Source organism: Mustela erminea, chromosome 8 (genome assembly GCF_009829155.1).
Source record: "Mustela erminea isolate mMusErm1 chromosome 8, mMusErm1.Pri, whole genome shotgun sequence".
NCBI classification, from domain to species: Eukaryota; Metazoa; Chordata; class Mammalia; order Carnivora; family Mustelidae; genus Mustela; species Mustela erminea.
This window is the reverse complement of record NC_045621.1, coordinates 33,699,016-33,725,187: the sequence shown is the minus strand read 5'-3', so window position 1 is coordinate 33,725,187 and position 26,172 is coordinate 33,699,016. Positions and strand designations below refer to the sequence as shown.

General features: G+C 38.9%; 1 protein-coding gene across 14 annotated transcripts in view; it reads left to right on the top strand.

The window, feature by feature from the left end:
- The window catches only part of DOCK10 (dedicator of cytokinesis 10), a 262,830-nt gene that overhangs the window by 101,861 nt on the left and 134,797 nt on the right, over positions 1 to 26,172 (top strand). For 12 of the 14 annotated variants that reach the window (XM_032354991.1, XM_032354984.1, XM_032354985.1 and 9 more), the window contains exon 2: positions 10,643 to 10,762. In XM_032354991.1, the coding sequence (XP_032210882.1) occupies positions 10,643 to 10,762 (120 nt within the window). The remainder of the gene's footprint in view (positions 1 to 10,642; positions 10,763 to 26,172) is intronic. The other 2 variants (XM_032354989.1, XM_032354982.1) reach the window with 1 other exon arrangement.

Below are 26,172 nucleotides of genomic sequence, written 5' to 3'. Positions count from 1 at the left end.
GAACCTAGGAAGGGGACTCTGAGGGTAGCAAGAAGGAGCAGCCAGCTCATGTGCCAGATAGATGCAGAGACGACGCTTTTAAATGGACCCAGGAGAGGTGCTTGCGACTTAAGCAAAAGTGAGCTTACTCTCCTCAAGACCAACTGCCAAGAGAAGGAGAGGCATTAAGCCAGAAGGAAAGCGAGTTGGAGGAGAACTGCCAATGTGACAGAGTCAACTTCATGATGATGCCCTTTATTACATCTGAGCAGGAGGTGGACCGATTGTCAGGGAGGGCCATGCACAACAAACGGGAAGTAATGCCATTATCCTGATAGCTCTTCTTCTTTCCCAGATGGTTGTAATGGCACAAATCTTCATGAATGTAGAGATTCCCCAATTAGTGGCAATTTCTGTTGTGGTTTTTGACACATTCATTAGCTAGCATTCAATGTACATTTCCTTAATATACCTTTTATTTCCTTTTCTTCATCCTCCTTACACACTTACAAATATTATTTGGTCCTCTTTTGACTATTGCCTTCCATGAGGTGCCCAGGGACCTCACACCAGCCTCCAGATGTCTTTCACTGCAAAAATTCTCAAAGGGAACAGAATTAGTACTCAAAACGATGACTGTGTTTCAGCAGCTTCCCTGCAGTGTCAGGGCATGTTGGGGGGATGTTTTCTGTTTTCTATTCCTGCAACACCATGACCTTGGCTGGTGGAGTGGGGAGGACCATAGGTCTTTCACACTGAGCTGGGTTGAGATATCAGTTCCTGAGGAAGTCCCCAGAATCCACATTTCTGGATCTATAAAATAAAGCAATAATGATCTCTTCTAGGTTTCATAAGGATACTCAGTGAGAGAAAGTGTTAACTACTTATCATGGTCCTGGGTGAGTCTGATAATTAAAAGGATCCTGCTTAGGTGATGGTCCAGGGCATGAGATCCTAGCAAGGTACATTCAATACTTTCCACCAGCATCCTGAATCTTGAGCAGAAAGAGGCCAGAGTCCCACACAACTGTCCATTAGTTGCACACTGAGACCCACCAAGACGGGCTCTACTGGGGGTGGGGAGAGAAGTCTGCAGAGGCAAATAAACTGCTAGTACAAAAAGAAAGCAGGGAAGATGTTGCCTGGGCAAAAAAAAAAAAAAAAACAGATGCCCAGAATACACATTCAATCTCAAGTAACCAAAAGTAAGAAAGGAAATAAAAGAAGGAACTAACTGTCATTATGGAGAGATTTACTGAACATATAGGACACATGTTGTTGACAGAACTACTTACATTTTTGTGTGTGACATGTATGTGTTTATGTGTATGTGTGTGTGTGTGTGTATATATATATATATACATATATATATGTATATATATATTTGCACACACACATACACACACAATCCTCACACTCATCCTGAAAGTTCATTGGTGTGATGGTTAACATATTAAAATAGTGTTAGAGGTTAAGCCAGTGGCAGCTTTCATCACAGATTTCATATAAATTAATCTAAATTTCCCAGCAGTTGGCTCTAAGACATTACTTTGTCTGCTATCAGGCAGACTTGTAATTGGGTTGTGATGTATTTTTAATGATATTTATTATCTTTCAAGTGTTTCTAGAAAACTGAATTAGACATATAATTAAATTCGATTCAGATCTTCTTGGACATTTTCTACTTCTTTATAAGCACCAGTGTTAGATGCAGAAGCAACCACTCTTATTTTCTTAACCATCATTTGCTACACAAAAATGTGAGAATTTTGTTGTACTGCTAAAAGGTATATATCATCAAATTTCCTTATTAAAGAAAATAAGACTGGAAAGGTCAGTTTGAAAGTACACCTTACATCAGAGATTCTAAAAAGCTCATTGGTGTGCTTAGTTATCCCAATGACATTAAAGGTTAACAAAATGGAATGTTCTGATTTTTCTAACTGTAATGTTTGTGTTGAATTTGACGACTTTATCTTTCTTTATATTTGTAAAGGGCTTTATAATTTACCAACTTTAACCTGCTTCATTTCACTGAAATGGACTAAGACATTTTAAATGTTACTACTGGGTGATTTCTTCTGCGATCTCTGTCCGTTTTTGTTACCAAGGGAACCATTTCCAAATTCAGCTTAATCTGAGCCTGCCCAGCTGTACAGTTCGTAACTTTGATTTAGCTAGTGTTTTTCCATTCTCATGAAACTGTGTACTTCAAGACAGAGAGAAGGTTAAAAGGTCAGTATGAGATGGCTTATTCCTTACTTAATCATTTCCTTTTTGGTAAGGAAAACTAGTCTTGTTTTCTGAAGCTCAAACATTTGAGAGGTTGTCCAGTAAAACTCCCTTTGATGAAAGGCTGAATTAATCTGTCACACGACCACTGGCTGACAGCTGTGGACATGGATACAGCTGTGTGGGCTCTCTCCAATTTTCTCATTTATTTTAAACACAGATAGTGTGGAAGTTGGTTCCGTTCCAATTGCACTAAGGCCGAAGGGTCCTGGATTGAGTTAAGGTCTCAAGAATCCATGTGTCATTTGTATTTTTATTTCCTCTAAGAAATTCAACCAGTTATCTTGATAGTGCTTAAATTAGTTAACAGCTGTGTTGTTTCAGATTTGTTTTAGAGATCTTGAGATTGGAATTCTCTTTAGAGTTTCTCTAAAAACCCTGTGAATCTTCATTGTTAGCTTTTTGCTTGTCTGTATGCCAAGATGTGAAGAGGATGTTTAAATAATTGGAATGTCATGCCTTGATAGAGTCTACTGTATTGGTCTTGAAGTAAATATCAACTTTTATTTGTTTGTTCTCCTGGATCATTAGTCAAAATGAATGGTTTTGTAAACTGAAGAAGGCACTCAGATGTAAATTAATTCTGTCATGAATATTCAAATTAGAATAAATGTACCGATATCTGGAAAGGACAAGGCTGATTGAGGAAGACTGAGAAAGTATCAACTAGCATAACAGAGGGTATGCATGTTACAGAAAGGATATAAAAGTTCTCAAAGGCAGGGTGGACAATCTTTTTTTATAAGTGTTCCCTGAAAAGATCAGATTTTTTGAAAAGGAGGACCAAAGGAATAGTACTAGTTCAGATCCACAAACTAGAGTGACCCTTACCCCAGTGGTGAGTAACCAAGGCTTAGCTCCGTAATTATACTTAAAATTTAGAATACAAATATGTGGCCTTCCAAAATGAAGAATTTACTGTTGCAGTGGTTCTCCATTCTTCATCCCATCCAACCACTTTCCCTGATTAGTCCTTAGCGATCCTATTTACTCAGAGTGCCAACAAGCTTGACCTGCATGAATGTAGCTTAGAGCTACAGAAATTAATTCTGTATCTACAACCTGATTGTACTCTAGGTATTTATATTTGAAAAGCCAATGAGTTTAATACTAAACTCATTTTAATTCAATAATGTTTTAATCCAGAAGTATAAATAACTGAAAATATTTTCTAGGCTATCTCTCAAGGAAAGTAAAAGGTAGAATTTCAAAGTTACCTTCATGTGTTGATATATGTGATTTAGGTAGATTTCCTTTTTTTTTTTTTTAAAGATTTTATTTATTTATTTGACAGAGATCACAAGTAGGCAGAGAGGCAGGCAGAGAGAGAGAGAGAGGAGGAAGCAGGCTCCCTGCCAAGCAGAGAGCCCGATGCGGAACTCGATCCCAGGACCCTGGGATCATGACCTGAGCTGAAGGCAGAAGCTTTAACCCACTGAGCCACCCAGGCGCCCCCCTTTCTTTTGGCTTTGAGGGGTAGAGCAGCCAGACTTCAAGAAAGTCACAGAAGAGACATTGCCCTTTTTTAAAAAAAAAAAATGTCAGTGTTTTCCTTATGTTACTACTTCTTTTGCTTCCACAGAATCACTAGAAATTAAGGGCTTTTTTTTTTTTTAAAGGAAATTTAGATAATAAATATAGAAACATGTACCACAGTTTCTGGTACATGAAGACAAATTTAGTGTAATGAGTTTAACTGGTTGGTTGGTTTGACTTGGTTTTGTTATATGCTTTTGACTAAAACGTGTGGGGTAATTGTCAGTCCTTTTCAGTAAAGACAGTTCTCTATATTTGTCTGGCATTTAGCGGTTCACTTACTCCCCTCCCTCATACTTCATCTCCCTGATCCTTGTAATAACACTGCTGCAAACAGGAAGTTGCCCTTTGACTCATTTAAATCAAAATCACTCAAGCATTGGGGCGCCTGGGTGGCTCAGTGGGTTAAGCCGCTGCCTTCGGCTCAGGTCATGATCTCAGAGTCCTGGGATCGAGCCCCGCATCGGGCTCTCTGCTCAGCGGGGGGCCTGCTTCCTCCTCTCTCTCTGCCTGCCTCTCTGCCTGCTTGTGATCTCTGTCAAATAAATAAATTAAATCTTAAAAAAAAAAAAATCGGGGCGCCTGGGTGGCTCAGTGGTTTGGGCTGCTGCCTTCGGCTCGGGTCATGATCTCAGGGTCCTGGGATCGAGCCCCGCATCGGGCTCCCTGCTCCGCAGGAAGCCTGCTTCCCTCTTTCTCTCTCTCTCTCTCTGCCTGCCTCTCTGCCTACTTGTGACCTCTGTCTGTCAAATAAGTAAATAAAATCTTAAAAAAAAAAAAAAAATCACTCAAGCACAACGTAAATACCTTGTCCCAGTTACATAGCTTGTAGGTAAAACACTGTGACCCTCCAACTAGAGATCCTGACTTCTATTCTTTTGCCACAATGACCAATGCACAGAGATGTTTAAGTAACTTAGCAGATGTCTGAGGTTCCCTACAGAGCTCAAAATACTTTAGTTAATACATTGCTAATTGTTCTTCTCTTTTTTGCTGACATTCGATTCTAGGACCACATACATAATCTGTAATTATTTTCCCCAGTCTTCTTTCCCCAGTGTTTTATATATCTTTTTTAATTACTTGAAGCTGTTCCTGGTTGAAATTCCATGTGAAGTCCCCACTGTGATTTTTTTACTGTTCCTCTCTGGTGGATCTTCCAAGGGTAAACAGTTTTAAAATCAAATAATTCCCTAGTGTTTCCATGGAGGCATGATAGTTTTGAAAGACCTAGTTCATTTTTTCACCACAATGAAAGCAATACATGTTTGTTACAGAAAAATTTGGAAAATTTGAGAAGGCAAAAGAGTAAAATCCTAAATGTCATCTCCCATCCAAATATAAATAACTAATAGCATTTAGATCTTATCTCTAATCTTTCTTTAAATTGTTTAGATATTGTGCAGATTAAGTTTAAATTCCAGTGTACAATATTTATTCCCACTTTTATTTAATAATAATAATAAGCAATTTTGCTTCTTATTACCAACTTCCCAAAAGTTCAGTTGTAATGTCCATGTACTGTTTCTTAGAATGGATATACCATAATTTCCTAATCATTCCTTAGCCTCAGGATTTATTATTTCCCATTTTTCTTGTCCTTCAGACTTCACTACCTCTTAGAGACTGAAGTGTTTTGGATTCAGTCTTTCAAATCACAATATATGTGCATCTTGAATCCTTATTTCTCCTTTTGTAGACATGCTTGTCTTCTTGGACATCTTGATCATGGACTGCAGCCTTCTCACATTTTCCCCTCAAAAGCCAAACATATTCAAAACGTCATTACTACCTTTACTAAAGAATTGATGAGTTATAAGGAGGAAACAAAGGAAGTTACTACATAATCATTCATTAGTGTGTTTTAATCCACATCCTATTTCCAATGTCCTTTCCAAAGCCCATTACAACAGTAAGCCTCTGTCCACTACACACATGTCTGAAAAATATCAATCACTGGTTTTAAAATTCTTTTTTATTTAAATTTAATTTAGTCAATATACAATATATTATTAGTTCTGGGTAGAATTTAGTGGTTCATCAGTTACATGAACACCCAGTCCTCATTATATCAAGCACCCTCCTTAATGCCCAGTTACCCCTTCCCCTCACCAACCTCCCCTCCAGCAACTCTCAGTTTGTTCCCTATAGTTGAGAGTCTCTTATGGTTTGCCTCCCTGACTGTTTTTATCTTATTTTTCCCTCCCTTCCCCTATGATCCTCTGTTTTGTTTCTTAAATTCTGCATATGAATGAAATCATATGGTATTTGTCTTTCTCTGACTTATTCTGATTAGCATAATACCCTCTAGTTCCATAAATGTCATTGCAAATAGCAAGATTTTTATTCTTTTTGATGAGTGAGTAATATTCCATTGTATATATACACCACATCTTTATCCATTCATCTATCTGTGGACATCTGGGCCCTTTCCATAGTTTGGCTGTTGTGGATATTGCTGCTGTGAACACTGGGGTGCATGTGCCCCTTTAGATCACTATGGTTGTATCCTTTGGATAAATACCTAATAGTGAAATTGCTGAGTCATTGGGTAATTCTGTTTTTAACTTTTTGAGGAACCATTGTTTTTGAGCAACAGCTCTAGTGTCTTCACTTTAGGGATATGACCTCCACCATCCTGCCTGCCTTCCTTATCCCTCTTGGATTAAAGTCGATATTTTTTCTCCATCTTGTTCCAAAGATAATATTGCAAAGACATACATTTATATGTCTTGGCTTGTATGTGTAGTTATTTCTTTAAAATACAGTCTCAAAAAAGGAATTCCTGGGTCCAAAGATGTAAACTTTTTTACTCAAATATTTATTGAATGCCTCCTCTTTGCTCTTTATACACATTAAATTTACAATTTAAGTGCTTTAAATTCATGACTAAGGGAAATTTAAACTCACAGACTTTACTTAACACTTATGGAATTAGTACTATGGGTTTGGTGCTAGTCTAAAAGTATAACCTATATTACCTCATTTAATACTATAACATAGCTCCTGCTAAGATGTCCATTTTACAGATTAGAAACTAAGGCACAGAGATTCTAATTAACATGTCCAACATCCCATTGCCCATAAGCAGCAATTCCAGAGCTAAAACACCAAGGGTTCTGGTTCCAGAGTAAATGTTACACTCTATTCATCTCAGCATAAAACACTTATAATCACACTCCACTTTTTACTTTGGACTCCCCTAAAATAAGGCTGGGTGGTCTAGTTTACTTCTTAGTTAAATTGTACTTCTATTCTAGGTTGATAATTTAGTTATTTTACTTGTCATTGTTAGACACTTTCAAATGTTGAGATCTTCAGTCGTCATTTCTTCACCCATTTGATTTTGAATTATAATTATGAAATTAATTCAGATCCTTGCAACAGTATACTATGTCCTTGAAATTTGCGTCTTTAGCTAAGGCACAATCTGCTCCTTCAAACCAAATTAATCGACTCTTGACAGCCTGGGTTATTACTACAATGGCAGGTTTATCAACTCTAGGAGTTAGATATTGTGCTGACATTCCATGAGAAGTTGTAGAATAAGTAGAAGGAAGGAAAGCCTTTGTTTTTGTGACAGGAGCCCATTCTTCTGCTGAGAAGTTGAATTGGAGGAGAGCTGAGGATTTGAGAAAGTAGATCAAACAAATCCCTCAATATTTATGAGAAGAACAGGGCCCGTTACCACTGCAGTGCAACACAGCTCCGCTGCATGATAACAGGTATTGGTGGGTGCCTTTTCCCATGCCTGGAGCGATTTTAGAACAGCTAATGAAATTCATTAGTCATCTGAGAGAGAGCTAGAGTAAAAAGCACTATAAAAATCCAATCCAATTCAGGGTAATCTTGGCACATGCCTTAGCCCAGTTGGTGTATTTCCAAAAGAAAGAGGCACATTAAATTCAGGAGGGACAATCCAACTGTTCTAAAGCTATAAATCAATGCTACTTAGCTCTCATTTTTGCTCAACATCTCTGCAAGGAGCCATAGTGAGAAATTAACTGATTCCACCATGCTCATATACATGTGTCTCTTCGACCGAAACACTGAGCAGACAGCTCTTGTTCCAGAGAGAACTACTCGTCACATGACCTGAACCCTCACCATCACAGATGCATAAAGCCTTCGTGCCAAGCATAGCCAAATCCCAGGCCCTAGGTGCTACAGAGTATATCATTGTTATTTTCATTTTTAAACCTCATATCCACAAAATTATGTAACACCGGTTGTTTTGAATGCTGCACCTTGACTAACACATTTCCTGGAAAGATAGAACTTTACTAATCTGTCCCTCAGAAGTCAAAAAATTAATGCATTATTTGAAGCAGCTCTGCTAGGTTTTGCAGCCCTATGTCAAAATAACCTAAGTGCAACATTTAAACAGGAAAAGCTTAATAAATGTCATTCGCTGATTGGCTGATATGTCCTAGCCTTAAATGATGTAATAAAAATATACCTTCCAGCAGAAGTTTTTAGGCTATGTCTTTTATTAGGTGCATCAAGGAGAGGTGGGCATGTAATTTCTCTGCGGTTTTATTAACACCCTGTGACTTGCGAGCTCTGATTTTCCCATTGTACTAATTGAGGTGGGGCTAATTCTAGGTAGAGTGTGGGCCCCCTGAAAAATCTTCTCTGAAGGTCTTCTTGATTCCAGCTTGATATTAATGGTCACATTGCAACTAAGGGAGATAAAATTAAAAGGAGAGTGAGAACAGGATGGTTAAAGGCCCCTGAAAACATATTCTGTCATTTGCTTTTAAACCCGTAAGTTGCAACCCATACTAATAACAAGTGACACTCTCACAGTCCTGTTCATGTCGAAATGAGGACAGCGAGAAGAAAGTCTTGGTAGTTACATTACGGGCTATTGGTATGTGAGCGCTGAAGGGCAACAACATCTGCTGACTAGAGAACCAGTGAGGGAAAGGGACAGACATAACCAACGAAATCTATGGTTGATTTGCTACGTTTCATGCACAAACACAATTTTAAAAGAAGAAGGGAAAAAATAGAGGTTCCCAAACAAGCTACATATTTCAGACTTGAAGGTCTGAGGGAGCAGCATGTGACATTACAGGGTAAGAGATCTTAGAGGCAGAGCATTGAGGTCCGTAGCTGAGCTCCACTGAATCACCACTACTTGAAGACATTCAAAGCCAACTAAAAATAAACTAAAATAAAGCCAAATCTAACATCTGGAGCCTGCATTTGCCTCATGAGCCATGAGTCTGTGGTCCTTGAGATCAACCTTGGCCTGGGAAAACAGGGAATCAGAACTTAAAACAAATCTACATAGAAGAATCAAGTCAAAAGGCAGGGATTCTAGGACTTTTTTTTAATTACCTGATTCATGCCATAGTGTCTCTGTGTCTTATGCTACGAAACAGTGAACATTTCACACAGCTCTTTCCCTAAAGAGGTTGTATGGGACAAATAAACATCTTTCCTCCAAAAATTACATGGAGTCCTGTGTTTTTTGTTTGCTAAGTCTGGCAGTCTTAACTCGACGGGCCACTCCAGAGATAATATTCACCATACATCATCTTTAGTTTACTTAAGCATTGTAAAATGGGTTTGTTCTGTTTTGTTTTAATGCTGAAAGTACATGGAAGTTCTTGTTAGTGGTCCACGATGTCACATCTTGTTTTTGATTTTGTTTATATTTAGAAAAAACATCGACTGCTACTTAGAGGAGCCAGTCAGCAATTATTAAAATGTTCGTGGAAGTTTCTAGGGCCTCACCAGCAGAGATCTTCCAAAGAAGGTCTTAGAAATCAAAACTAAACCTCTGTGCTCTGCAGACTAGGGAGGGGTGAGGACAACAGGAAACTGTTGATGGCATTGGCGTGCTAGAGAAAAAAAAAGTTTTTTCCATTTATGAGATTCCTCCTTAGCCTCCAAAGTTCATGGTGACCACTCCAGCTCCTTACAGCACCCAAATAATCTCAAAGACCATCTCTTGTCACCTAAGTTGTACAAATATTTCATCAAATGACAAGGGAATTCAAGACTGTGTCCTTGATTTTCTGTTTTGCAATGTTTTATTCTGTATTTGGGGGCCCATTTTTCTCACGTTTGGCATAAACACATCAGCCTTGTAATGCTACCATCACACCTTTTTCCCCTCTGGCATTTGTCATTTGGTGCTATAGGCCATTTCTTTGAGGGAAGTGCCTCTCATCTTGGCTTCCAGATTTTAAGGCGATGTGATCATCTGGCTAATTTTTCAGACTCTTCTCCATTTCTACCACAATGCATCCATAATAGTTGCATTGTTCAACCCTGTTAGAGAATTACCCAGCTTCTCTCTGTTGTGGCAAAGAAACAGAGAGCCAAGCAATTAATCCTGACACAGGATCCATGCTTCAGGGACAACGAAGACAGCCCGTGATACTTTGCTTGCTAATAGGGAGCCAACATTTTAAAATAGATCCAAGTAAATCTCACAAGGAAGGATCTAATTCAGCAAAACTGTTGATGATCGTAATACTACAGCAAGAAAGCAGAGGACTTTTCTTCAAACTGACAAAGATAAAGTTCACATAATTCAGCGGGTATGTTTGGCTGAATAGCATGAGCTTTGGGAGCTCAGTGAGAACAGCTTGAATTACTGAGCAAGAAGTCAAGTATTTCAGGATCTTTTCATATTATTTCAGATCTGGAAATAATAGTTATGTGGCTTTGTCCTAAATTCCTGGAATCTCTGTTACTCTACTGGAAGGACTGCATCATGTCAAAGCCTTGGTAGCTAAGAAGTGAAATTCAACCACACGTTGAGAAGAAGCAAAATTATGTGTGTCAGTGGTTAATGTCATATTTTCTTTTTCCACAGCAGGAAAAGCCCAGGCTCCTTGAGCCTTTGGATTATGAAACTGTCATTGAAGAACTTGAAAAAACCTATCGGAATGATCCCCTTCAAGATCTTCTGTTCTTCCCCAGTGATGACTTTTCAGTAAGTGTTATTTTTCCAACCATCTAAGTTTGGGATGGCCCCAGAGATGATAAAAGATCCTCTCAAGTCGGGTCACTGTCTTCCCTTATAGATTCAGGTTGGGCAGTACTCTTTCCTGTGGCTACCCTACATCATAGTCACTGTAGTGGGAAGCCACATCCGCCAATAGAGAATGCCCGAGGTCTTGGCATAGCTGAAAGTTCCACAGTGGCCTTTGGGGTGGGAGATGCACAGGGTACTGCTCATTCCAGATGGTACCCGTGTCCATACCAAAGTCTGGGTACCTAGCCTCCCAGAGCATTTTTTCTCTCACCCATTTCTAACTGAAAGCTTCCGAGCAAGTGAAACCAGCCAAAGGCAGAGGGAGGAATCTCTTGGCACAGAACATGCAATTCTTAAAAATCACCCTTAATCTTGGCTGTCCTTTGGTAAGAAACTGGTAAGGCTTGCGGGCAAAGAAAGAGGCCAACACATCGTCATGGAAAGATTTGTGATCTGAAGACGGTGCTCTCTGGCATGTGGAATGTCCTGAAGATCGTAGAGAGAATGAATAAAAGGGCAGTTCATTGTGGAATTGGAAACAAACACAGTAAATTTATGGCTGATGAGCACTCACATGTCTCCAGCATTCCATTTGTGGTCATCTCAAACATTTTTACATTGTTAAAAAATATCTGTGTAAATGGAGATCTCAATGAGCAGATGGTGACCTTTCATGTCTTTTCCTAAAAGAATGGTGTTCAGATATCACAAATAAATATCTTAAAGCCAATGAAAAGGTAGCTCCAGGGTAACCCTGGGAAGTAACCACTGTCCATGGGAACCTCTGCTGAGTTTCTGGGGCCTCATGCTCATGCTTCTTCAAACAGCCTCACACTCCCATTCTTTCCTCTTACTTTTGGAACAGATCTGGCTTCTGGTTTCTAAGGTGAATTATTTTCACCTTCTTCCATGGATTATTTAAAAAGAAAGTAGATGGAAGTTCACCATTTTCTGTTCCAAGTATAGAGAATGATGGAAGAAAGGAGATAGATTTATAGGAAGGAAAAAAAAGGAACTATCCCAATTTGTTTTTCAGATTTTTACACGGGTCCTACTTTACTGGTTGACACACATTAAGAGAGGCTGATCTCATACAGAAATGTCATTTCCGTGGTTTAGACCACCAGGGCTTGAACTGCAAGCACAAAGTTGAGCCACATTTTATTATTATTATTATTATTTTTTTACTTCCACACCCTCACTTTCTTTCATATGAAGATAAAACTTTATGAACAGACTCTTTCTGTCAGACAATACAAAAATCCTTGAAACTTGGAGACATTTTCTTCTAGCTCTGTCATCCAGATATATGACAAAAGCTACTCCAAATTCCCCTAGTTTCAGAAGAAAGTGGATGGGATGTAACAATTGCACTGAATTTAAATTCATATTCTGGCATTTTTTTCACAATCATTTAAGTTAAAAATTGTCCGATTACTCTAGGACCTTTGTCTTCCTTAATGGTGTGAACAGAGCATATAATAGCATACATACTTCTTTGTTTTCCAGAAGTGAATATTCCAGTAAATACACTGAATTCTTTCCTCCTCTGGTCCTTTGCTCAACACCCTCTGTGGCCACCCCCTTTGCCTTCAAAATGAAGGGAAATCATGTTTTTGAGCAATGGGTAAGGATTACCTGGGATGTGTGTGGACAGTCTCTGCTCACCCAGTGGGAAGTGGTAATAGAGTGATCACCCCCATCCCTGGGGAATCACAGAATGGAAGGAGAAGAGAAGTTCCAAACTTCCCACCCTCCCTCCAAAAGCCCCAAGCCTGGTTATGCCCTACAGGTGAGAGAATCCAGCTCACTTCCATGTTTGCATGTTACCAAGCACCCCTACTTTAGGCAGACCTGATTCATTACTGGCTTTGTTTAATCAATATTTATTTTGCACCCACGAAGCACTGAATATAGAACTGCACTTCCCAGATAAGTGAGGCAGGCAAGAAAAACAAAAGCCCTGTATTTAAGGAGTGTGTGCCCTAATATGGATGAAAATAACAGTTGATTAAGAATCCTGGCTTCTTATGGTTGAGACATACCAAGAAACAGGGGCTTCAACTGTTATTTAATATTACAGGAAATTATTTTCTACCAAGACAGGATTCGGGCAGTGCTTCTCCCTACTCACCCCGCTGACCCAAACCACCACATCCTTTTTTGTCTAGATCCCCAAAAGTAGCTTTTAACCAGTCTTCCTGCCCTCTTCCTTTGTCCTCATTTAAAGGAAGTTTTAGAAATACAAATCAGGCAATGAATGCCACAGCTCTAGTTAAAAATTTCCAATCGTTTCCCGTTGCGTTCAGTGTCAAACCAACATGTCGCCATTGTCCCCATCACCTGGTTCTGCATGACCTCAGAGCCTTTATCTCCCCGCCCTGTTTCCCTTGGTCACTGCATGGATACCTAGCGTTCTCTATGGTTCCCTGAACTGGCCAAGCTCATCCCTTGTGTCAGGGCCAGTCTGCTCTCTTGCACGACGGATTCCTGTTTTTCATTCATAATTCAATTCAAATGTTACCTGTCCAAGGAAGCATCCATGACTCCAACCATGTAGTGTCCCTTTATGACACCACATTTTTCTTTTCTTTCTAGCCCTGCCAAAACTAGAAGGACCTCAGTTTGCTTTTTCTCTCTTCTATCACTCGTTCCTTACCATGAGGATGTACCCTCGAGCAGGACGGAGATGCGTTCTGTTTTGATCACTGGGAGACCCCCCCTCCCCCAGCAACTAGAGTGGCACTTGGCACAAAGCAGGTGGAAAATTAACATTTATTTCATGAATTATCTTTCAAAAACATGTGGATTGTTATTTTAGAATATACCTTTAATTCTTTGAGTACTTTTAGGAACCAAAAATTCCAAAGTGGAATTTTAGTATAAAGAGAGTGAAGTAATTGGTTTTGGTTGATGAGGAGGAAAGTGATCATTAATGTGATACTTTCCTCTTCGACACAACCCAACATATCACCTTAGGAAAACAGCCCTAAGATCAGCTGATCACTAAGATCAGCTCCAGAAGCTCATTCAGCTGGTACAGTGCCTGCCACATAGCCACTATCAACAGAGGCTGATTTCCTTTCTGCACCCCATAATGTACCTGCTTTCTGTTACTAGGCGTGGGAGAAATCAGTTTTTATCTGTATTTTAAGTACCCAACACAATGACAGGGTCGTGAGCTTTCGTGAAGATTATGGAACATTGACTTAAAAATCGTCTTCTTCCTGGTAAAGAAACTGAAGTAAAAGCATTTCCCATTGTCTTGGCACATCCAGTGCGTGGGTCCTGGGAGCAGGCATTGTGATCTCTGGGACATTTTGCATCATAGTGAATCACTAAGAATAAACGGCCTTAGGTGCATTTCTTAGCTCTTTCATTTAAAAAACATGAGCTACTTCATTTATTGTATTTGGGACTCTTGCTTTTCTTATCTTTCTTTCTGAAGCAGTTAGTAATAGAAACTTAGGACCAAAAAAATAAGAAACTCAGTCACCAAATTGTGACTTCATAAAATAGGCAAGGAGACTAAGAAAGGAAAAACAAGAACTAAAGAACAGTTTCAAGGACACAGTGAATCATAGTGTTGAGTGATTCAGTTTGAGGAGAAACTGATTAAAAAAAAAAATAGCAGAACCAAAAATGAGAAAGCCAGGAAGGAGTTTCCTATTGAATAACAGACACAGCCTGATGTGGAATCACCTCCGGACTTACAAGAGCTTAAATAAGAAAGTTCAGAGGTCTGCCAGCTATCACACTGTGGAGGGCCACTGGATTGCCTGCATTTCAAAACTGCCCATGCCAGGAAAACTCTCTATTTCAACTCAGCACCATGGCTTACTTTCTGTGAGTTAAGCTGCATGTATCAAGGGCAACAAAATGAACAAGAAACAGCGCTTACACTTGAAAGGTTATGCTTTTGACACCAGGAGGTGCCACTTTCGAAGTCAAAAGTCTGTGTTGTGCATGGGAAATGACCTGCCTGAAGAGTTACACGATATTCTCAAATCCCCTCTTCATCTCAGTAGTTCAGAATTAGTGTCTCTGGGTTACCCAGTGTATCCTGCAGTTCTCATTGGCTTATTATTATTACTGAGTGAATCATGAATTCTTGATGTACCAATGGCTTTTTCTTTCCATAGTATGTTTTAAGCTATAAAAAGCAACTGGTGTATGGGGATTTCCGGACTCAACCACATGGCTCATTTTGTTGCTAGGAAACAGAAAGACCCCAACATCTTTTAAATTGAAAAGCAGAAAGGTCCTGAGTCATTAGTGGTTTTGTTTTTTTTTTTTTTCCTTCTTCTTGCTTTCCTGAGACACAGCTCAACATTTTATAAAACTCTCAACCTCTTTTCAGTTTTTGGCTTCTGAGACTAAAAAGTAGGCTTTAAATGGCTCACAGTGTTGATGAAAGAACAATTGTAATTGCAATTTAAAAGGTAAGTGACAGTCTTTGTCAAACTAGGTTATTTCTAAGTTTTAATATTCCTCTCATTTATAAGCTAATGAGGTTGAGATTTTCAAAGGCTCTTGTTCAAGGATGTAGTGTATCTGTGAAGACAGAAATCAAACTCGAGCACCTTGACTTGTAATTTACGTTTCTGTTTATGTAACAGAAACGCTACAGAAATGTAACGTTTACGTAACAGAAACGTTACAGAAACGTTTACGGTTCTGTCTACACAGCATGCTTATGGCCAGCAGCTCCTTAGAGAAATAAGATGCATTATTTGGGGAAATATTAACTCCCTGAATCCCACAATGGGTACCATCAGAAAATTGGTGTGGTAGTGAAGAATTCTAGAGGGATTATTTCAGTTGAGTAAGAATATGTGGCGACTTCTCTGGGCTTGATCAAACTAGGAACATAGACACAAAAAGTGTACATATAGACTGGTACATGAATGTTCATAGAAGCATTATTCATAAATGTTTCCAAAGAGGAAACAGTGCAAATGTCCATCGACTGAAGAATGAATAAATATACTGTGGTCTATCCGCACAATGCAATATTACTCAGTCATAAAAAAAGAATGAAATAACTGATTCATACTACAACATGGGTGAAACCTTGAAACCATTATGCTAAGTGCAGAAGCCAGTTACAGAAGACCACATATGGTAGGAGTCCAACTGAAATGTCCAGAAAAGGCAAATCCACAGAGACAGGAAGTTAGCAGTTGCCAAGGCCTCAGAAGAAAGAAGAACAGGAAGTAACTGCTAGGAAATATAGAGTTTCTTTTGGACATGATGAAAATATTCCAAAGTAAAAAAAGGTGATGGCTGCACTACCCTGTGTGTGTGGTGGGGGGGGGGGGGGGGGAAATATATATATATATATATATATATATATATATATATATATATATATAAAATCACTGAATTCTACATTTTAAAAGGGTGAACTCTATGGCATGCCAGTTATGTCCTAATAGCACTGTTATTTTTTAAGAAAGGATTTTTCTAAACATTAATGTAAGGGTAATGTAGATGGTCAGAGATAGGGTGCAAAAAAAATCACAATACGTGTCTATATGCAATTACTTCACTCTTTTAAAGGAATAAACAGGTGTACTAAAGAAACAATAAAGAACATGGGAAAGCATTTAATTTATTGTTACCTTTTATTTCTAATGCATATTTAATGTGTCTTGCTTATATATCAGCAATATGCATATAATATTTTATATATATATATATATATATATCCAGAAATATATGTATATATATATGAGGGGGAGAGAGAAAGAGAAAGAGAGAGAGATGTTGAATTAATCACTAGCAGAGATTTTGAATCTAAAATATTCCAGAATGGAGCTGCCGACTTCATGTATGATACAGACAATAAATTTTTTTTTTTTGGATCAAAAAAAGTTTATTCTGGATAATTAATTTTAAAAAAATCATACCTGTGATGTGTGCTACAGAAACTCAGATACAGTAATTGCATATAAAACCTACAGACAATAAATTTTAGAGTTCAGAGCAGAGAAAATGTATGTTGGATAAATTAGAGAAGATTTTCAGGAGATGGCACTTAATACTAAGCCTCAGGTTAGAAAAGAACAAGAAAAAGCAAGGACTTTTCTGAGAGGAAGAGGAGCATGGATGGGGCTTGTGCAAGAATGAGTCCAGTGTGGAAGAAGGCAAGTGAGCAGCCCTATGGAAAGATGCACGTTGGGCAGGCTGTAAGCAGGTTAGCTGGTGGCAGGACTTGCCCGTCATGGGACCATGTCCACAGGCCTCACACCAAGGAGGTTCGTTCTCTGTGCCTCCCTGGAAAGAGAACTCAGACGATAACCTCTGAGTACTTGCCAAGGGAAGGTATACTAAGTGTATCGTTGGAGCACTGTGTTCTATGAATGCTCACATTTTCCCATATGTAAAATGTATCATCCCTACCTCTTCAGAGGATACAAGACACATTTTGGAGCCTGCAAAATGAATCTCTCTCTCTCTCTCTCTCTCACACACACACACAAAATGAAATGACTTGCTAAGTGGTTTACCAATCTAAGAGTAAAAAACTTGAACCAAGTCCGCAAATGTCCCTATTTATATTCTTATTACTTGAGAGATAAAGAGAGAGAGCAGAGTGGAGGGGCAGAGGGAGAGAAAGTCTTAAGAAGACTTCGCACTAATAGAATTCTCACGTTGGGCTCCCCGCGGGGTTGATCTCGTGACCCTGGGATCACGACCTGAGCCACAACCAAGAGTCAGACAATTAACCAACAGTGCCACCCAGATGCCCCCTACTTAACTTATTAAATACTGTGATAAGTTCTAACTTGACTTGGCTAGATGATGACAACTATCCAGTTATGGGCAACGGCTCACTTTTTGTGCATTTCCCATACAATTTAACTTAAACAAAACAAGAAAGTCTTCCCCTTAAAGCACAATGAATGAGTCAACAATGATGAAAGGTTCAGCATAGGGAATATAATCGACAGTATTGTAATAGTGCGGTATGGTGACAAATGGTAGCTACGCTGAGCACAGCATAACGTATAGAGTTGTGGAGTCACTCTGCTGTACCTGAAACTAATGTAAAATTGTGCATCAACTATATTCAAATTTTTTAAAAAATAATAAACAAAGAATGAATAAAGAGGAAATTATCAAGAGGGTGAGCACAATGAAGGTATTAAAATGATATTCTCACATACTTAAATAAAACGAAAACCACAACAGTACTCTTCTGAATGTAATAAAAGGTGTTTTTCAAGCAACTTGCAAAGGCTTCTGTTCAAGTACAAGTGTCTGCTCTACCAGAGTATAAGGCCATATCAGTGCCTTGAAAAATTTAGGTGAAGATCACTTTTACACACATTTTTAGGTGGAATTGATTGTGAAATGTCTTAACTATAAGGCTTGTTGAATTCTCCAGTTTCAGACTGATTAGTTACTATAAACACCATCATTTTTGTTCTTTTTAAGCAGCTGGGATCTACAGTACTGTCAGAGGAGGCTTTAGCTACAGGATAAGAAAAGCAGCTTTTTTTTTTTTTTTTTTTTTTTTTAAATACTTTGACCAGTGGCCTTTGGCCAATTGAGAAATGGCTGTGATGTGCTTCAAACAAAGTCTTCTGTGGTCACTTCAGCCAGCAGAATGGTGGCTGTGTCAAAGCCACAGAGACTACCCGCTAAAGGGTGGAAGGAATCAGAAAGTGTCATGGTGGTAGTTAAAAATGTCTGAGTATCATGGACCTGAAATTACAAACATTAGAGCTGCATGCCTCATTGCATAAATAAAATGACAGTTTTTATTTCCAAACGCCTAATCTCTGGACAGTAAGCCCCTTATAAAATTCTATGACCAAGAGGAGCTCGGCTGAGTTCCAGTGCTGTTTCGGATCCATTTCATGCAATTGAGCTCCTCTAATTGTCCACCAGAAGGTCTGTAAAAAAGAACAGGAAGTCTTCTGTGGCCAAGACAATTTGTAGTGGTCTGAAAGCATCTAATTCTCAGAAAAGAAGTTCTTTGTAACCATATTAATACCCTCAACAAATATGACTGCATACTTCTCTTCTTATTTGATCAATTTATCTTTGCTTCAGTGGAGACACATTCAAGAATCGTGAGTGGAAAAGCCACAGTTCTTAAAGCTGAAACCTTATGGAGGCCTTCTTTTTCAGCCAAATTCTCCAGAAGCACAGCAAAATATAACTGAGATAACTAGCATGTCATAGGCATTGATTATACATGTATGCCTTTTCTTATACCTGTGTTCTATACAAATGGGAAATAATGCAACTTGTAAAATAATGGTTTAGATTTATCACACGATTACATGAGGGTGATTCAGACTCAGTTGTCTTATTTTTTTTTTTTAAGATTTTATTTATTTATCAGAGAGAGAGAGGGGGAGAGAGCGAGCACAGGCAGACAGAATGGCAGGAAGAGGCAGAGGGAGAAGCAGGCTCCCTGCTGAGCAAGGAGCCCGATGTGGGACTCGATCCCAGGACGCCGGGATCATGACCTGAGCCGAAGGCAGCTGCTTAACCAACTGAGCCACCCAGGCGTCCCATCAGTTGTCTTATTAAGAACCAATATCATTTCATAACTAGAGGTCATCAGGAATCACTCCTAGCCATTATACCTATGTTTCCTTTTTCAAAAGCCCCAACCTGAATGAATTTCCAATCTCATACATTGCATGAGGGGCTCTATCTTTACTGTATGACATTCATGAATCAAGTAGCTATGTGATCATTATTACTGGAAACCTGAATCCAGATATCAGAAACTTACCACTAAGGAAACAAAAATTTTCTTAAACCAGCTCAGTCTTCACAAGGTGGTATTATACTATAGTGATCTTAGTGGAGCACCAGATACAGCTATAAAAGAAGTCTGCATTTGAGTCGTGTTACTCTACTCTCAATCAGACATACAGTATTTGAGAGCAACTATTGTTTTTTATTTATTTTTTAATTAACACATAAAGTATTATTTGCCCCAGGGGTACAGGTCTTTGAATCATCAGGCTTGCACATTTCACAGCACTCACCATAGTAAATACCCTCCCCAATGTCCAAAACCCAGCCACCTTATCCCTACTCCCCTGCCCCCAAGCAACTCTCAGTTTGTTTCCTGAGATTGAGTCTCTTATGCTTTTCTCCCTGCCAATCCCATGTTGTTTCATTCTTTCCCTCCCTACCCTCCATGACTCCCGGCCTTCCCTCTCAAATTCCTCATATCAGAGAGATCATATGATAATTGCCTTTCTCTGGTTGACTTATTTTGCTTAGCATGATACCCTCTAGTTCCATCCACATCATTGCAAATGGCAAGATTTTGTTTCTTTTGATGGTTGCATAGTATTCCATGGTATGTATGTGGGTGTGGGTGTGGGTGTATATATATGTATATATACACATCACATCTTCTGTTGTGTATATATACACATCACATCCATCTGTTGAGGGATGTCTAGTTCTTTCCATAGTTTGGCTATTGTGGACATTGCTGCTAGAAACATTCAGGTGCACATGCTCCTTTGGATCACTACATTTGTATCTTTTGGGTAAATACCCATTGCTGGGTCAGAAGGTAGCTCTATTTTCAACTTTTTGAGGAAACTCCATACTATTTTCCAAAGTGGCTGCATCAGCTTACATTCCTACCAACAGTGTAGAAGGATTCCCCTTTCTCCACATTCTCACCAACATCTGTCACTTCTTGACTTGTTAATTTTAGCCATTCTGACTGGTGTGAGGTGGTATCTCACTGTGGTTTTGATTTGTATTCCCCTGAAGCCAGATCATGTTGAGCACTTTTTCATGTGTCTGTTGGCCATTTGGATGTCCTCTTTGCTGAAATGTCTGTTCATGTCTTCTGCTCGTTTCTTGATTGGATTATTTGTTCTTTGGGTGTTGAGTTGAAAAGTTCTTTATAGATTTTGGATACTGGCCCTTTATCTGATATGTCATTTGCAAATATCTTCTCCCATTCTGTCAGTTGTCTTTTGGTTTTGTTGACTGTTTCCTGTGCTGTGCAAAAGCTTTTGATCTTGATGAGGTCCCAATATTTCATTTTGCCCTTACTTCGCTTGCCTTTGGTGATGTTTCTAGGAAGAAACTGTGGCTGAGGTCAAAGAGGTTGCTGCCTGTGTTCTCCTAAAGGATTTTGATGGATTCTTGTCTCACATTGAGGTCTTTCATCCATTTTGCGTCTATTTTTGTGTGTGGTGTAAGGAAATGGTTCAGTTTCGTTTTTCTGCATGTGGCTGTCCAATTTTCCCAACACCATTTGTTGAAGAGACTATCTTTTTCTGTCAGACATTCTTTACTGCTTTGTCAAAAATTAGTAGACCATAGAGTTGAGGGTCCATTTCAGGGCTCTCTATTCTGTTCCATTGAACTATGTGTCTAGCAGCATACTCTCTTGATGATTATAGCTTTGTAATAGAGCTTGAAGTCTGGAATTGTGATGCCACCAACTTTGGTTTTCTTTTTCAACATTTCTCTGGCTCTTCAGGGTCTTTTCTGGTTCCATATAAATTTTAGAATTATTTGTTCCATTGTTTGGAAAAAATGGATGGTATTTTGATAGGGATTGTGTTAAATGTGTAGATTGCTTTAGGTAGCACAGACATTTTCACAGTATTTCTTCTTCCAATCCATGAGCATAGAAAGTTTTTCCATTTCTTTCCATCTTCCTCAATTTCTTTCACAAGTACTTTATAGCTTTCTGAGTACAGATTCTTTGCCTCTTTGGTTAGATTTACTCATAGGTATTGTATGGTTTGGGTGCAATTGTAAATGGGATTGACTCCTTAATTTCTCTTTCTTCTGTCTTGCTTTTAGTGTTTGGGAATGCAACTGATTTTTGCACATTGATTTTATATCCTGACACTTTACTGAATTCCTGTATGAGTTCTAGCCATTTTGGAGTGGAGTCTTTTGGGTTTTCCACATAAAGTATCATATCATCTGCAAAGAGTGAGAGTTTTGCTTCTTCTTTGCCAATTCAGATGCTCTTTATTTCTTTTTGTTGTTTGATTGCCGAGACTAGGACTTCTAGTACTCTGTTGAATCACAGTGGTGACCGTGGACATCACTGCCATGTTCCTGACCTTAGGGGGAAAGCTCAGCTTTTCCCCATTGAGAATGATATTCACTGTGGATTTTTCACAGATGGCTTTGGTGATATTGAGGTATATAACCTCTATCCCTACACTGTGAAGAGTTTTGATCAAAAAAGGATGCTATACTTTGTCAAATGCTTTTTCAGCATCTGTTGAGAGTATCATATGGTTCTTGTTCTTTCTTTTATTAATGTATTTTATCACATTAATTTATTTGTGGATATTGAACCAGCCTTCCAGCCCAGGAATAAATCCCACTTGATCGTGGTGAATAATCATTTTAATGTACCGTTGGATCCTATTAACTAGTATTTTGATGAGAATTTTTGTATCCATATTCATCAAGGATATTGGTCTGTAATTTTCCTTTGTGATGGGGTCTTTGATTTTGGAATCAAGGTAACGCTGGCCTCATCAAATGAATTTGGAAGTTTTCCTTCCATTTCTATTTTTTTGGAACAGTTTCAGGAGAATAGGTATTAATTCTTCTTTAAATGTTTGGTAGAATTCCCCTGGGAAGCTGTCTGGCCCTGGGCTCTTGTTTTTTGGGAGTTTTTGATGACTGCTTCAATCTCCTTACTGGTTATGGGTCTGTTCAGGTTTTCTTTTTCTTTTTCTTCTTTTTTTAAATTTTATTTTATTTTTTCAGTGTTCTAAGATTCATTGCTCTGGTTTTCTATTTCTTCCTGCTTCAGTTTTGGTAGCTTATATGTGTCTAGGAATGTATCCATTTCTTCCAGATTGTCAAATTTGCTGATGTATAGTTGCTCAAAATATGTTCTTATAATTGTTTGTATTTCTTTGGTGTTGGTTGTGATCTTTCCCCTTTCATTCATGATTTTATTAATTTGGGACCTTTCTCTTTCTTTTTGATAAGTCTGGCCAGGGGTTTATTAATCTTATCAGTTCTTTCAAAGAACTAGCTCCTAGTTTTGTTGATTTGTTTTACTGCTCTTTTAGTTTCTATTTCATTGATTTCCGCTCTGATCTTTATTATTTCTCTTCTCCTGCTGGGTGTAGGCTTTCTTTGCTATTCTTTCTCCAGCTCCTTTAAGTGTAGGGTTAGGCTGTGTACTTGAGACCTTTCTTGTTTCTTGAGAAAGTCATATATTGCTATATAATTTCCTTTCAGGACCACTTTGCTGTGTCCCAAATATTTTGAACAGTTGTGTTTTCATTTTCATTTGTTTCCATGAATTTTTAAAATTCTTCTTTAATTTCCTGGTTGACCCATTCCGTCTTTAGTAGGATGCTCTTTAGCCTCCACTTACTTCAGTTCTTTCCAGTTTTCCTCTTATGATTGAGTTCCTGTTTCAAAGAATTGTGGTCTGAATATATGTAGGGAAGGTATGCACTAGATTTAGGGTGTATTTTGATCTAGTAGAAGAAATTGTATCCCAAAATTTTAAGAGGAAAACAAAGTGTTATAAGAAATAAGTTTAAATACAATGAAGGGATAAAATATGACTATAACAGTGAAATTTTTGAAAGATTTTTAAAAAGGTACTGATAAGATAAAAATAGTTAAAAATGTTAAAATAGGAAAGAGGAAATTTTTTTTAAAAAATAGAATAAGAAAAAAATAGAATTTAAAAAATTTAACTTCAAAAGACTAAAGGGTCATGGGGAAAAAAACCATGAATTCTATGTGTTGCTTTCCCCTAGCTTTGGAGTTCTGCAGTTCTCATAGATTGGTGAACTTGGTCTTGGCTGGATGTTCTTGCTGATCTTCTGAGGGAGGGGCCTGTTGCAGTGATTCTCAAATGTCTTTGCCTGAGGCAGTATTACACCACCCTTGCCAGGGGTCAGGCTAAGTAATCTGCTTGAGTTCACTCTCAGTAGCCTTTGTTTCCTGAACACTTTCTGTACAGCTTTGGAGGACAGGAATGAAAATGGTGACCTTCCAATCTCTGGTCCCATAGGAGCCAAGAGCTTGGGCCCCCACTCCTCAGTGCACCCTCAGAGAAAAGCAGTCAATCCCTCCCATCTCCTTGGTCTCTGCAGCACTCTGTACTCACCTGGCCTGTGACCGAGTGTTTCTATCTCTGGCACACAGCCCTGTTTGGAGTCTCCAAACCCAGCAGATTCCTGCAATACGCTCCCACACCACTCATTCTGGAGGAGGAAGGAGGGGGTCTCCCTGGATCTGTTGCTTGTAGGGTCCCTGCTCAAAGAGCAGTGGTCTGACTGTGACTTGAATCACGGTTTAAGGTAATCCCGAGCTGAGAACCCACTGCTCAGCTCGGTTTCTGCAGCCATCTTCCTCACTCTGGTACATGGGAGCTCTGCCACATTCAGACACCCCTGGTTCTTTCTGTGGCCCGAGTGTCCTGAGATCACACTGTCCCCGACAGGGCTCCACCTCCTGCTTGGCCTCTGGAGTGACTTCCCTCAGTGGAGCAGACTTCTAAAAGTTCTGGTTTTGTACTCAGCTGCTCTCTCACTTGTCAGGCGCCAGCCCCTCCCCACCACGGTCTATCTTCCTGGTGCTTTGGATTCACTTCTCCGCACGTCCTACCTTCCGGAAAGTGGTCAATTTTCTGTTCCTAGAATTGCTGCTCTTCTTCTCTTCAATCTTCTGTTAAGTTTGTAGGTGTTCAGAATGGTTTGGTAACTCTCTAGCTGAACTCCTGATGATATCTCAGTCTCAGACTCCTCTACCATCTTGCTCCCCTCGCCTCCAGCAACTACTGTTTTTTAAAGCAAAAGGAACTAAAAGGAAACTGCACAGGATGATGAGAAAGAAGAATGGTATTTTTGTATAAAAATGTATTGCAAAGTAATGACTGAAATATATAAAATTGTTTTGACTAGAGAGAAAAAGATCCTTAATCTTGCCAGTAGATTATAGTATGTAATGTTCCCCAGAAACACCAAGTTGGTGACACTGTGTATCTGAGAATTATCTATTCAAACAGGAAATGAGTTCTCCCCAGATAATTGAAAATCTAGAAAGAATCTCCAAAACTCAATTTTAGCATGGATTTTAATTTTTTACTTCAAGCTTTCAATATAATTTATGTACTCTTCATCTTCTAAGGAGTATACAACATAAAAGATGCAACTTGAAAGAGGCAATTCAATAGGAATAAAAAATGTAAAATCTAAATAATAAGTCCTAAATTGACCCTATCTTATTTCACATGGGTGTATCTACACTTGGCTTATATTGATAGCTATGGCCCTGTACCACTTCTGAACTCTGTTCACACAACTGCAGTGAAATCCACTGATCAAAAAAACTCAGTCTACAGCTGCATTTTAGGATGGACATTGATTATTATCATATGATGTATCTAGAATTTCATTTTCTCATTATTTTTTATCCTCTGATTTTGATAGAGTCGCATGACATTCTTCCTCTTTCACAGTGTCTAAACCCGTGCTCCAAAGTATACACACACAGACATGCACACACACACACACACACACACACACACATTCAGCATACCCATTCATACATGCACAGACACACACGCGCTCACACAGCACACACACACCATACCCACACTCATACTACACATACTTATACACACACTCAAATATAGCATACCATCATGCATCATCAATACCCAGGCACACATACTCACAGACACACTCCTGTACTATGCCTAATCATGCATGCTCATGCAGACACATACCAGCATACCAGACAGACACACACACACACATACACACACATTCATGCACAGAACCCACATATCCATACTCACACACTCAACATACTTAAAGAAATAAATATTTAAATACCCAACTGGACACGAGATTATAGTAGTAAACAAAAGAAACCAAAGTTCTTGCCTTCAGGGAGCTTATATCAAGGGTGAAGCAAAAGGGTCATTTGAAGAAAACATGAGTCTTGGACTGGAAGAAAAGGTCTGATGATGCAGTTGGGGACCAAATTCCCTGAGCCCCTTCCCTATCCAACTTCTCCAAAACTCAAGAGGGGTTTTGAGATTCTCATCTGTTTCATTAATTGGTCTAGAAAAAAAACCCACTTCACCTAGAACAATTCAAATGAACTTTAGTTCCTGCTTTAGAAATGCTGATGAATCATTTGAGGATTTGGGGATATGCAAACGGAAAAACCCCAAAGGTTGGTGCCATGTATGGTAACAGACTCATCACACCAGGGCCTCTGGAACCACCAAGGAGTACAGACTAAAGAAAGCTACAGGCAGGTGAGGGAAAACTACCATTTTTAGGGTCTCCCACACTCCCCACAACTTGATGGAGCTGAACACTCTAAATGATATAAAGAAGAAATAACCT